We start from the raw sequence: 13138 nt of genomic DNA, 5'->3' as shown, positions 1-13138 counted from the left end.
ATTAAACCATACTACTGCAACTGCTGCTGCTGCTATTACATTTGTAAGACTGACAGTTGCCATCACTAGGAGAAAACTTTAATAAGAAATAGTTTTGAAATGTATAATTTGATGTTGCATCCACTGAAACCTCCCCAGATAAGAGCCCCATGACTGCATTCAGCCTTCTCCACAGCACCAATCATGATTTGTCTCAAAACTCAAAAAAAAAAAAAGAGTGAACAACATGCGGGATGAGAAAGAAGCCGGCCACCACTCTGTGTGCCAGTAATCTCTCTTTGAGGCCCCGGCATCTCTAATTGCCTGGATACTTGTGTCGGAGGGCTGCTCTCGTTCCTCAGAGAAAAGATGAGACCTCTTGTGCTCCTTACAACAGGCTTAAGCTGATAAACCCTTTCATTCAACGTGGCCGTGGGATCGGTGCTCCATGCAAACAGATTGGGTAAAAAAAGACTAATCAAAACAACGATTAGCCTCCAACACAGAGGCAGAGCTAAGCCACAGCGCAGCCTCAGCAGGAGGTCCAATCTCTCTACCATTGAAAGTGTGTGATGATTTGTGTGAGGCTTCTCTGACAAACACATTCCTTGGAACAACTACATGAGCTGGAATATGTGTGGAACGCATGCGGTGGGGTTTTTATTGAACAGAGACATAATGTAGTCGATTTGAAAATGGGATGTGACAGCTGAAGAAATGCACGGGTACAGCCACAGAAGGCAGGCTACCTCTTTCCTCAGGGGATGTTCAGTGAAAATCCCGTTCACTCAGCTCAGCGCCCCCTTTGACACAAGTTTCTTCCTGTCCTGGCTTCATCAGTTTTCCTTGTAATTTCTCAGCCAGTAACCTTGCCAATACCTCCATACGGGTTACCATCAGTGCATCATCTGGCCTGTTGCTCTTGTATGTTATACAGACTCCATGTGTTTCCAAGAAGCAAGGTCAAGTTCTGTATTTGTTTACTTTACTTGCAGCCGAAGTGAACAAACAAGCTGGACTTCAGCACTCACTACATTCTGTGCAGCTGCCATAAAATAAAGGTAAAGGAGTCAGTGGAGACCAAGACAGAGCAAAAAAGGAGAGCGAGTGCTGGATTCAATAGCCAATAGCCATCGGTGAAGTAGTATAAACAAAGATACTCTTACGGACATGTAGACGTATGAGCAATAATTTCACTCCAGGATCACTAATATAAGTTAAAATGTGCCATAGTCACATAAAAAAAAAAAATATATATATATATATATATATACGCAGTAACTGGCAAAAGCAGGTAAGACTCTGTACATATGTGTATCCCATGTAAGAGTGACCTTCCTGTACTCACCAGCTCCTGCAGCCACAAGCTTTCAGTGACAGTGAATATTTTGCAGCCAGCTGAGAAATAAGTCCAGCTTCATGCTGTCAGTGTAATGTAACTGATACAACGATATGAATCAATTTATAGGCAACACCGCAGCACCATCATTTGTTTTCCACATTAACTGGCCCAACAGTGACCTTGAGTAATAGCTCACAAATGTATTCTAAAGAGTCATGAGACTTGGATTGTGCATGAGAGATACCAACTGGGAATATCAACATATCCATTTGTCCAAGCAGATAAAATGTACAATTATGTAGGGAGTGTGTCGATGCAGTGGTTTCAAATAACACCGGCGGAGTAAACTCGGTGAACCTGGCTGCAGATGATTTGGCGTGTTCAGATAAATAATCAAAACATAAACGCACTCAATTATCCAATTTCAAGATTGCCTGTGTGCAAGGAGCAGGAGCTGGGTGTGCCTGGAAATGAATCCAAGTGACTTGCTGGTTATTACAAAAAATAATGAGCAAACTACAGGCCATGAGGTCTGCTTCAGCCAGACTCCCCTCAGTTTTCCTCCACGTTTCCTCAACGCGGTATGCCAGCTTAGCAAGGACAGCATTTAAATTAGCAACACACTGCTTGAGTTTCCTTAACTTCCTGAGCTCCAACAAAAACTAGATTTGAAGATGCTTACTTAATAATTCTTATTTCTGTCAGCATACTGTTACAATTCTTAACTTGCTACCATGCTGATTCCATATTATGTAAAAGATTCTTCTGGCAAGCTGTCTGCGGTGGCATCTGACCTTATCAGACATACGATACATCCTCAGCAGGCTCATTATCCTGTAGGAGATTAACAGCTCACTGTAACGATGGCCTGTGTTGGAGCACACTGAGGATCAACCAGCAGTTAGAACCAACTAATCTGAAATATGTGAGGTCTTGAACAACCACATTTTTTTCCATGTCCATGAACTTCTTCAAAACAGTAAAAAAAGAGGCATGAAAGTTAAAATGAAAAAGAAGACTTGGCCTGATCTCCCAGTGGAGACGGGGTTGCTCAAGTTCAAGCTTCTTTCAGCTGTCAAAGACTGTGACAAAGCGCTATTTCTGGATTTTAATATTGTTTGGTTTCCTCTGGTGCTCCCACTGAACATCTCCAGAGTGTCCGCTGCTGAGTAACGCGGGTGTGTGAGTGCATATACATGCTGACAGGTTGTCACAGGATGTCACTGTTGAAAGTACTATGCACATATACTGCCAATATTTCATAAATTTATTCTTCTTCCAATTCTTGTTTTTGCAAAGCTAGGATAGGCTGTATATCATGATAGATATTTATAGAAAAAAAAAAAAAAATCACATACAGTTGTCTTGCAAATCGAGACTAACAATATTTAAAACATAATTACAGTGAGATACACTACACAGTCCCTGCACCTTACAGTCCATCTTAGCTCCTGGAAGATGTGGGCTGATTGCTGCTCTGCTACGCAGCGTCTGGATGCACACAAAGCTCATAGGAGCAGAGAGGAGCATTTTCTCCATCCACATACAGTGCTCTCTTAGCCTGAGGGAATGACTACCATTCTCTCTTTCCTCTCCATCTTCAGAAAAACACAACTACTGGTCCCACCCTCACATAACTGCACAGCAGTAGCAGAACACCTGTCCTGTTTCTCAACAGAAAAATATTAGAATGATCCACTAACATAACGCGAGAGTAACACATTTCAGCTAAACTAAGAGTGGCAGGTCGGCTGTTTCAGTTGTTTACCCATTGCTTTTACCTGATTATTTCATCCTTTTATGCTAACTAAAAGTGTTCGTCTAGTACTTTTATCTAACTATCACAACCACTTATTACTTTTGATGAACTATTTCGATTTTAGCCATTACTTCCAGCAATTTTTGCTCCAAATTTGATGTTTATATTCCTCCAGAACAGCTTTTTTTTTAATTAAATCCTATCATATTTTTTATTGGGTGGTCAAGCTCAGACTTGTTAGACTAGCTAAACGAAACATTGCATAAAACAGCCTTTTTCCTGACTTTGTCCTGTGTACTTTTCAATTGGTAAATAAAAATCCCTTTACCACAAGCAACAACTAAACTGCAGGCATGACAGCAGGACCGGTGGCAGTGTGCTATGCTGCATGCTGACACTGGGTCCCTTTGTACAACAAGCTTCTTTTCAGACAGGAGCAGGAGCTGCAGGAGCACTTACACTTGGATGAAAACAAGGGGGGGGTGGCATGGTCACAGTTTGCATACACAACAGTGCTGCCATCCTCAGAGCAGGGTGGTGGTGGTCACATGGAAGGGAAAGGGTTATCGTCCAAGGGGAACCTTCACACCAGAAATTTTCATACTATGAATAAATTTCCATCAAATCAGCACTGCCACTCACTGATAGAGCAGATATCCTGAAGGTGATAGGTTTCACTGAGTGTCAGAGATAAAGATGAGACTTTGCAGTGACTGACGTCGTCAGTCCAAGGTACGTATCCATCATTGTGCCTTTTTTCATTTAGCTTCAGTAACATGATCAGTGGTGATGATGTGGGGGAAACTGGGCAATCACAAAGAGTCAACATTCAATCTAGGGGAGATAACAAAAGGAAGACGAAAGACAGCTCTGAATGGCAGGATGCCCCTGGGGCGGCTGTGCTGTTATTATGTTGGAAAGGGCGGCTGAGCTGCAGTGTGGGGCAATTAGAGAACGGAAGATTGAGTGGGGGGAGGGTCCCGGCACAGCAACCGGTTCATGAAGTGTTCTCAGCTCAGAGAAAAGGAGGAACAAACCTACCGGAAACGACAACAGTGGTAATAAAAAAAAAAGAAGAAGAGAGAGAGGGACACAGCAGATGATTATGGATTTATGAATTGAAATAATAACCATCTGCTCATGGAAAGAAGGTTGATCTAAACTGCTTTCCCGTCATCAGCAAAATGCAAAATTATTGAAGAGATTCCATTCCGAACTTTGAATGATTTGACTGGTAAGTATGTGACAATTGGACTGGTTTTGGGGTAATGCACGCATGCGGATGAATCATCTGTTGTTCTCATCGAGGGCTACTGCAGACACCGCGGTGAGCACATTAGCCATGTCTATTATGTTTAACGTCACTCTGCTTTGGAAAGTCCTGACTGAAAACCACAGGGTCCAGGAGCGGTCCAGCTGGAGAGCACAGGGACAAAGAGGAGAAGTCAGTCCCAGAGTATCGTTTCAGCGGTTTGTGAGCCGCAGACGGAGGTCGCAGCCTTACAGCTTTTGTGCGTTGTCTTTCAACGGGTAGATAACGGAAGTAGAAACAGATTGAGTTGCAAGAGGGAATGGGTTTTTACAAGCACACACAGTGCGACTGTTCCCTAAACTCTCACTTGGGTAACTTAAGCCTCTGAACATCACCTCTGATGAGATCTCTATTGTCGCTTCTCATAATATTACAGATCTCCCAGTAAAGAGGACACAATGGGAAGTGAAAGGAAACAGTAACACAAGCTCAGTGATGTGAGATGTAACAGTTGGCACTGCCAAGTATCCTGAGCCCTCACAAACACACACAATTTCCATGCCCTCTGGCCCTGAGCGGCTTCGGTCGAGCAGGTGTCTGCCCACATTCTTTACATAAGCTCTTGTCAAACATGGCGCACAGCAACAAGGCCTCACAGCTGCAAGACAATGGAGTCACATTAAACTCTAGCACTGCAGCCAGGCATGCACACTTCCAGGCAGAGTCAAGGTAACAGTCTCAACAAGGTCGGCTTACCAAAACTTAAAATCTATGGGAACACAATCCCAGCGGTGTGAACTGGAATGCATAAACAGTGGCAAAAGAAAAGTCATGGTGCATTTACAGACACACAGAAATTATAATGCTACATCATTTTATATACTGCCTGCCTTCTTGTTAGTTCATCTGTATTCACAACCGGTGTTGAGCTGACACAAAACGAAACATTGCAAACATCCAAACAGCCATTAAAAAAAACCAAAAATAAACCCACAAAAATGTACCTGAAGCGCAAAATTCAGGGATACAAATCATAATCAAATAAATGCCTGACAAATGCCGGAACCACTTCCTGTAGGCTTATATAGTATAATAAAGATGTCATAGTATGTAATTTAAGTAAAATTACTGTCTTATTGCAGGTATTGCACCAACACACAGCTTCCTTTACCTAAATCCATGGCAGCTCTCTCAATTACAGATGGCCCACATCACAGAAGTCTCAAAATTGTCTCGTTCGGTTGACGTTATTAGTCCACATGGTGTGAGTGAACACAACAAAAAGAGGAAACATCAAACCACACAGGCCCACAAAACCAAAGTGCGACACTGACAGATCAAAAGGAGAGAATTACCACCTGCAAATAAAACAGCTCAGGCTCTTTTCAAGTCATTTCTACTGTCACAGGGCAAGGAGCTATGACGGGCTGGGTGAACTGCGGTCTTCAGCAGATCAGTGACATATTGATGAAAGGCATCCTTAGCCCCTCTCTGAAGCCCCTTGCACCTTTTGCCCCTGGCGGTGAGCCGAGCGAGCGGGTGTCCTGCCTCTGGGGGCCGGCTACAGAGCAGAACCGCCGAGCAGGAGGACCTGAAACAAGAGGCCTTTCTCTGACTGCGATGTGATCCCGCCCCCCCTCCCGACTCCTGCAGGAACAGCTCTGGCAACATCCCCACTTGTTCCTCCCCCTTTGGTCAAGTCGGGGTTTTCACATCACGTTGGCCAAGGCTTAAATTGATTTACATGGAACTCTCTCACTCCTGCTGAACAAGTCCATGTAAGGCAGTGCCAGCAAGCTGACACAGCCAGACAGCTGGACAGCCGTCCATGCACGACAAGCAGACGTCCACTCGGTGAGAACGTGCTATTCAAGGGTCCCTCAAGACAAACAGCAGTGGATGTCCTCGATGGCATTCGGAAAAAGTGTTCTGACCTCCTGGCCTGTCTGCCTTTAAGAACCACAACACCTTAAGAATGACATTTTCTACTCCATTAAGCAGTCTATAACCGTCAGACATCTCGCATAGGGAAGTAACACAATGAATCAACATGCTCCAAGATATAATAAAGGCAAGTTGCAGCTTTTCAGTCTATTTATGTTAAAAACCACCAGAGAACTTCATGACAGTTTTCACCTTCTTTCAAAGCCCAGTTAAAATAAAGTTTGGCCTCGACTTGAAATGAGAATTTCCTTTCTCCCTGTCTTTAATCAAGAATTTTACCCCTGCTTGAATTAATAACAAACATTTCCTGCAATGTGAAGGCCCTGAGTGAAAAGAACTGAGGACAGCCTACAGTGAGAGGTAGACAGCCAAGTCAGTACAGGGCAGAGGAGGGAGGAGCAGCAGGCGGAGGAGGAGGAGGAGGAGGAGGAGGAGGAGGAGGGGAGGTGCAGTCAGAGGTGGGCAGTGAGGCTCTGAAAGACGCGATTGAAGAGAAACTGCATCCTTCACGAGATGATTTCAGCTTTCAGTCACAAGTCAAAAAGAGCCTGAGAGGAGCGGTGAGACAACCACTTAGTCTGTGCAAAGCCACAACATCAACACGGCCCTCCGCTGGGTCCACATCACTGACCAATAAGGTCAGTCTGTAGCTCAAAAACTGTAAAGCTGATCCTCTTCGGTTACACTGTCGGACCTGCCAGGATCCTCCTCTGTTATTCACACACTGATTTGCAAAATGTGAATCTTGTGCTTGAATTAGACTCATCTCATTGCAAATAAAACATGACTCATAAATTCCCTCGCAACACGCCATCCATTATCAATTAATCTGCCAATTATTTTCTGATTACTCGTGTTGTCGAAAAAAATTGTTTTATCCATTACCAATTCCCACAGCCCGATTTGCTATATTCGAATAGGTTCTTTTATTCAGGCAATAATCCAAATCCCAAAGATACTAGGCTCACTATCACATATAACAAAGAAAAATATCACATCCTCACATCTGAGAAGGTGAAATAAGCAAATATTTGTCATTTCTGCATAATAAAAGGACTGAAATATATGATCAATTATCAAAATAGATGTTGATTAATTTTCTGTTGGTCAGTTAATCATTGCAGCTAAAGAAAACAACAATATCCATTAAAAAGAAGGAAATCAACTATCTGAATTATGAATAAAAACAAATCAGGTGCCGGAGATAAACACCAACCATTTGGACAGGAGAAAGACTGCAGCGTGCCTGAATGCACCGACTAGACAGCTGCAATGTTACAACAAAATCAAAACGCCAACATGCATAAACAATGAAATAACTAATGGATGATGAGCATTAAGGACACGTTCTGCGTGCCTCCAGAGAGGCCACATTTATAAAATACTGTTAGAGTACTGAGGCTGCTGACTGGAGCAGGAATTTTCACTGCTGCGTTACAATGAGGCAGAGAGAACAGGCCGAAGGTCGGACGAAGCCCAAACTGGACCAAAACTGCAGGCCTCTGCAAAACACAGATACACATAACTGCGCTGCTCTGTTCTCCCAAGACCGAGACGGCCAACAGACTACCGACAACAGCCTGAACAATGGTTATGTTGACGCCACAGACGTTTTCCTCAAGCAGTTAGGACACAATAACGCTGTGCTGTGGCGATGGATGTGCTCCGCCCCAGACAACAACAAGACAACCCCCCACTACCCCGTCATCTCCCAGCCTTATTCACGCCTGGACTTCATTATGAGGTGTAACGGAAATCATCACTGGCAATCTAAAAGAATTTACAAGACAATGACACAGGCCAAGTCATGCCTCATCGACACAAAGAACAGTCAGGGGTGAACTGACTAAACGTGGCAAGACTGAAGAAAATATCCTCTTTGACTGCATTACAGACAAAACGCGGGCTGCTAAACATTATAGGCCACTACAATTTAATACGCATATTGTATGGTATAACCAGAAACATCTTTATATGCCGCAGACCGTTTTTTTCCCAGAAGAAATATTTCCTCTTTATGAAATCAGATCTAAGCCTCAAAAAACAAGGGGTCAAAATGCTCTTTACCTTTACAGTTACAAATCCATAGCAGCATTTTACTGCGCAAAACAAATTCAGCATTAACCGACTTGCACGACTGGTACAACGCAAATAAAGCTGACCGCAGTATCTCTGTGTATGCCTCATTAGCCATTACATTTAGAGAAAGAGACCTGAGCTGTAAAAAGGACACTGGGATGGCCCACTGACATCCTGCAGTGCACACACACACACACACACACACATCTATGCAAGACTTCAGGACTGGGCAGCTGCAGATATCACATACGAACTAGTAAAGGAAACCTCTGCCATGTGTATTCTTCTATTTTGCATAAAGAGTTTATCCACAAGACGTTTGTGCTTATGGGGCAGTTTTAGCTACGAGCAAAAGAAATTCTTAACTCTAAAATATTACAGTCAGATTTATGAGGATAAATAAATATGCAATTTAATGATGTATTATCAGCCTAAAGAAATGTAAAAAAAAATCTACATGTTCATTTTCACTGAAAAGCAAATATTTGCACTACAATACATAATCACAGAAAAATAAATCCAGGCTGCCTCATGATTTAAATTAGAGGAATATAAAAAGTATTTCATAAGTCAGAGCAATCAAAGCAGTGAACCAAAAATCCTCCAACTGCTGCACCGTTGGTCCCATCAGGAAAGCTACCGGTGGGATGATGGCAAAATAAAAGGCCTTCACTGGGCAGCCTACACAAGCAGCACCCTGGATTACATGATAGCTGCAACAATCCCACAGCTCTGTGGTGTTCAGCTCAAATATTATGTGCCAGTACCTACTGCTTACACAGAAAAGTCAACACAAAGGGAATTTAAGTCTTTTTCCTGTCCTGCTGAGTTGGGAATGTCTCACCTGACACATTTAGATCATCCAGATAAAATTAAGTCAAATGATAAATGGGTGAATTTTTTTTCTTTCACAATGGTGAAACGTGATTAGAAAATTAACTTCTCGTTAAATTTCTCACATTTTTTCAGTACAAACACTACTGACTTTTTGAAGGATGGTTTCCACTGATTTACTGCGGAATCAAGAGGCTGCTTTTTTTCTTGAATTAAATTTGATCTTGTGTATAACACGACACAGATTCATAGATAGTGAGTTTTATCAATAATTAGATTTGCTCGGTTTACATACAGACGATCATTCGATGACAGAAAGTCCCTCTGAATGGAGTCAGATTTGAGGGACGTTCATGGTGTTAGAAAACCAAATTTCATGACCCAAATTAAACCATGTACACCTGTGCACTGACAGGAGGGGCAGACGTGGCCCTCAGTGGGGTTTCCCGGTGCTCTTCAGCCCACTAAACCCAATAAAAAACCCTCTTGATAGGCTGAGCATTAATCTGGCAAGCGTCCCTCTTCATCGCCGCGACCCGTCTTACCTTTTTGTGTCTGTCTTTGAAAGGTAGCGCAGGCCATGGCATCTCCTGCAAAAAGTCTTGCCAGTGTTTCTGGTCCTGATCAGACGAGATGAAGACGATTTCCAATTTGTCCTTGTGCTCAGACGTCTTTTTAAACCTGCTGTAAAACTCGCACAGGCTGCCGTTGAACTGCTTGCACGGGGCGTTCAGGCTGCACCCGAAGAAGAGCCCGACCAGGGATATCTTGGCGCCCAGCGACTGCACGTCCACCTCGGCTTTCTCGCTGTTGACGAGCCGCTCCCCGAGCAGACTCACCAGGAACTCCGACATCGCGGCGTACACTCCTCTAACACACAACGTTGCCCTCAGTCGAGGCTGCTGTACATGTAACCGCTGTGCTCAGGCGACACCCAGCACTTCCTCCACCTCTAATCTGAGGTTTTAGTTGAGCTCCCAGCCCCTGCGAGGCGTTGCGGTCTGTGCTTCCACCGCGGCTCGTCCTCCGGTGTGAGCGCTGTGCAGGAATGCGCTCCGCTTAAATCGCCCTGACTGCAACGGCGGTTACGCTCCCCCCCTGCACCCGAAAGGCGAGCTTTACTTTCAACGTGACATCTGGTTATTCCAACTGCAAAACTGATACTTTATCACTGTGTTCTTTTGTTTTTTTTTAAATGTGTTTTGACGAGCAGATGCAATTATTTTTAATGTCGGCGAGTTTACATTTTTTTTATATCCTCCAAACTTGACTAGTATTTTTTTTTATTTAAAGCAGTGGGATTCTGAGTTTTACGTCAAAGGTGTAATTTATTTTATTAAATGCTTCTTCCGATTTGATCTGTGAGCTTCACTAAACAATGTTAAATGAAAATCTGCACATTATGAAAAGGTAAGGCCCCACTCTGTTCCTATGGAGGTGCTGCCACCTAGTGTTCAGGAGAGGAAAATGCCCGGGCCGATGAAGTGGAGGAGGAACTTCTGGTACTTCTACTGTGCAACAGGGAAGGAAAATAGTCTCAAACGCTGAGAAACACTTTGTTCAAATGATCTAATGTCCGTCCTCCAGAACAAAAATCAGCCAATCAATTGTTGTGAGACTTGTACATTTTATCTTGTGGCTTTCATCGAGACATTACAAAGAATGTTTTTCTTCTGCAAGAAATGCTCGACATTGAATGTTTATTTGAGTCCAAGAACAAGTCAACAAAAATGCCACAAAAACAGTCACAGTGAAAAAAAAATATCTTATAATCAACTAGTGTGTTAGAATAACATTACATCTGAAGAAATGTAGTAAACTCAAATTACAGGAATGAGTGATTACACATGAAGTTTAACAAGAAAAGTTAGTATAATCAGTATCCACTCAACAGAAATATTCCAGTATTGATTAACTGAATATCTGAATGCTCCAAATGCTTGATAATTTGGCTGTTAAGTTACACAGTTGTCAATTTGCATCAAGTTACGGTAGGGAATGAAAGTTGTGCACAATTATCAATAGTGCCAAAAATGTAAACTTTACTGTTCAATGGTGATTCTGATTCTGATTCTGGTGAAGAAATCCTGAAAGCTTAAGAATGGTGTGAACAACGCAGGACCGCTCAGTCCTCAGTGAACATCATCCTCACCAGTTCTGCTTTGAAGCATTCCTCCTCCACCAACTTCTGAGGCTGAAACAGGTTTACAGGGGGTTGTGTTAGTAATCAGTAATTTTAATCCCTAGATTACTCTTACAACAGTAATATTAAAAGGTTATGATTTTCCATATGCATTTCTTTTTAAGAAACTGAGAGTTGCCTGAAATTTAGTCCTTTATTATCAAACTTCTATGGCTTTTTCTGTTAAATATTTCTATTTAGACAAATCTTTTTAGATTATAGACAAAGACAGACAAAGCTAATTCATGTCAATGAAATAGTCAAGCAAGTAGGAGTTGTTCTTACCGTGCCGTATCGCAGCAGGGTGGGAACTCCACTCAACTTCAGCGTCTTCTTGAAGTCATTATTTTGATCCTTCCAGCTGAAGCATGAAAAGAACGTTAAAAAACAAATCAGACTTGGAAAAGCTGAAGAGGATTTTAAGTTTTCCAACATTAAACTGTATTTGATGTAAGAGAAATACATTTGGGGCTAATAAATAGTAAAATTACTGACATTTTTCTTGGACTAAGAGATTAACTTAAATGTCTAAAACAGGCTTGGTGCTCTAATTCATATTATACATTTACACAGTACACTTAAAGTAAAATTAGATCCACATTTATAATGTAATTCTGAAACTATCAGTTGATAAATCTATGAGTTGAAAAACAGAATATCTCAATTGTTGGTAATTGTGTAAAAAAAAAAAAAAAATTAAATGATTTATAAAATATACATATACTTGTTATTCTTCAGTGACTTCTCCAGTACTAAGAATTACTTGCCTTTCGTTTCATACTGTTGCCAAATCAAGTTTGATCAAATCAATTTGAGTTTTTGCTGCTTATCAAATTTTTCAAATACATTATGTTGGACTGCTTACCTGTAATTGTTATTATTTCTTATATATTATAGAACTTGATTAAAAAAAAGATTAATTTAAGTGCTAGTTGCAGCCCCGGTATGATTTGCTCTCTTGTTTTGTGACAGCACTTCATCTGGGTGACTCAAAGTTTTTGTATGGCAAACAGATTCTTTATAAAATACTGAAATAAATCAGAGTAAAATACTGACTAGGCCCTTTCTCCAACTTGACAGTAGATGAAGACAGAGCCCTCAGGAAGATGATTCAGCTCGCCTCTTACAACTGGTTCAGCTGAATGGGAAGAGGGGAAAGTGAATGACAGTGCAACAAAAATTAAATATACACCCTAAGCATCATGATCCTCAAAAATTTACCCGTTAACAGTATCTCGCTGGCAAGTGAACGTTTGCCACGTAAGGCTATTTGAGAAATATTTAAATCAAGTCTATTCAATAAAAGTATAAGCATCTATAGGCTGCATTATACAAGGCCATCCCGGGAAGAAAACAAATGAAGTTACCTTTCACACAGTCTGGACACCAGCTCTTTCCTTGGGCGTCTTTATTACCAGAGAAATAAGCAAAAATGTCCTTTCCTTTCCTTTCAGACACAGCCTGACAGAATTCATCATACCCACGCACATTTACTTCCTCGTAATGGGCCATAGTTTAGACCGAGTTTATATTAAAATGCACAAACATAAACTCTTAAACTGCAGAACTATGAGGTACTAATAAATAGCACGAAAAATACTGCTGCTCTGAAAACCGGACCAGGTAGATATACTCAAAACTTGACACTTCCACTTCCGGTCTGGGCAAAGGTTTTTAAAGGGACCGTGTACCTGAATGGGATTAGTAAGCATTTTAAATGATCCACTACGAAGGTTAAGTCAGATTACTTCAATAACATTATTGCAT

General features: G+C 41.8%; 2 protein-coding genes across 2 annotated transcripts in view; both read right to left on the bottom strand.

Annotated features, from left to right (window-relative positions):
• nxn (nucleoredoxin) overlaps positions 1-10413 on the bottom strand; it is a 53057-nt gene extending 42644 nt beyond the window's left edge. The window contains exon 1 of the mRNA XM_046389482.1: positions 9735-10413. Coding sequence (XP_046245438.1) covers positions 9735-10043 — 309 coding nt within the window. The 5' untranslated portion in view covers positions 10044-10413. The remainder of the gene's footprint in view (positions 1-9734) is intronic.
• A 389-nt stretch (positions 10414-10802) lies between these two features.
• On the bottom strand, positions 10803-13029 carry txndc17 (thioredoxin domain containing 17). Its single transcript, XM_046389486.1, has 4 exons — positions 12739-13029; positions 12428-12509; positions 11657-11732; positions 10803-11383 (listed from the first exon to the last, which is right to left on the bottom strand). The coding sequence occupies exons 1-4, from the start codon at positions 12881-12883 to the stop codon at positions 11315-11317; spliced, it is 372 nt and encodes a 123-aa protein (XP_046245442.1). The 5' UTR covers positions 12884-13029; the 3' UTR covers positions 10803-11314.
• Between the last annotated feature and the right edge of the window lie 109 nt (positions 13030-13138).

Source organism: Scatophagus argus, chromosome 5 (genome assembly GCF_020382885.2).
Source record: "Scatophagus argus isolate fScaArg1 chromosome 5, fScaArg1.pri, whole genome shotgun sequence".
Classification (NCBI taxonomy): domain Eukaryota; kingdom Metazoa; phylum Chordata; class Actinopteri; family Scatophagidae; genus Scatophagus; species Scatophagus argus.
The sequence above is the reverse complement of the archived record's forward strand: the minus strand, read 5'-3'. Positions and strand labels throughout refer to the sequence as shown.

Coding starts and splice junctions, on each gene's coding strand:
- txndc17 (XM_046389486.1), bottom strand. CDS start 12,883: ATGGCCCATTACGAGGAAGTAAATGTGCGTGGGTATGATGAATTCTGT. Junction 11,733..12,427: donor CAAGTTGGAGAAAGGGCCTA/GTCAGTATTTTA, acceptor TTCATGCTTCAG/CTGGAAGGATCAAAATAATG. Junction 11,384..11,656: donor CCCTGCTGCGATACGGCACG/GTAAGAACAACT, acceptor AACCTGTTTCAG/CCTCAGAAGTTGGTGGAGGA.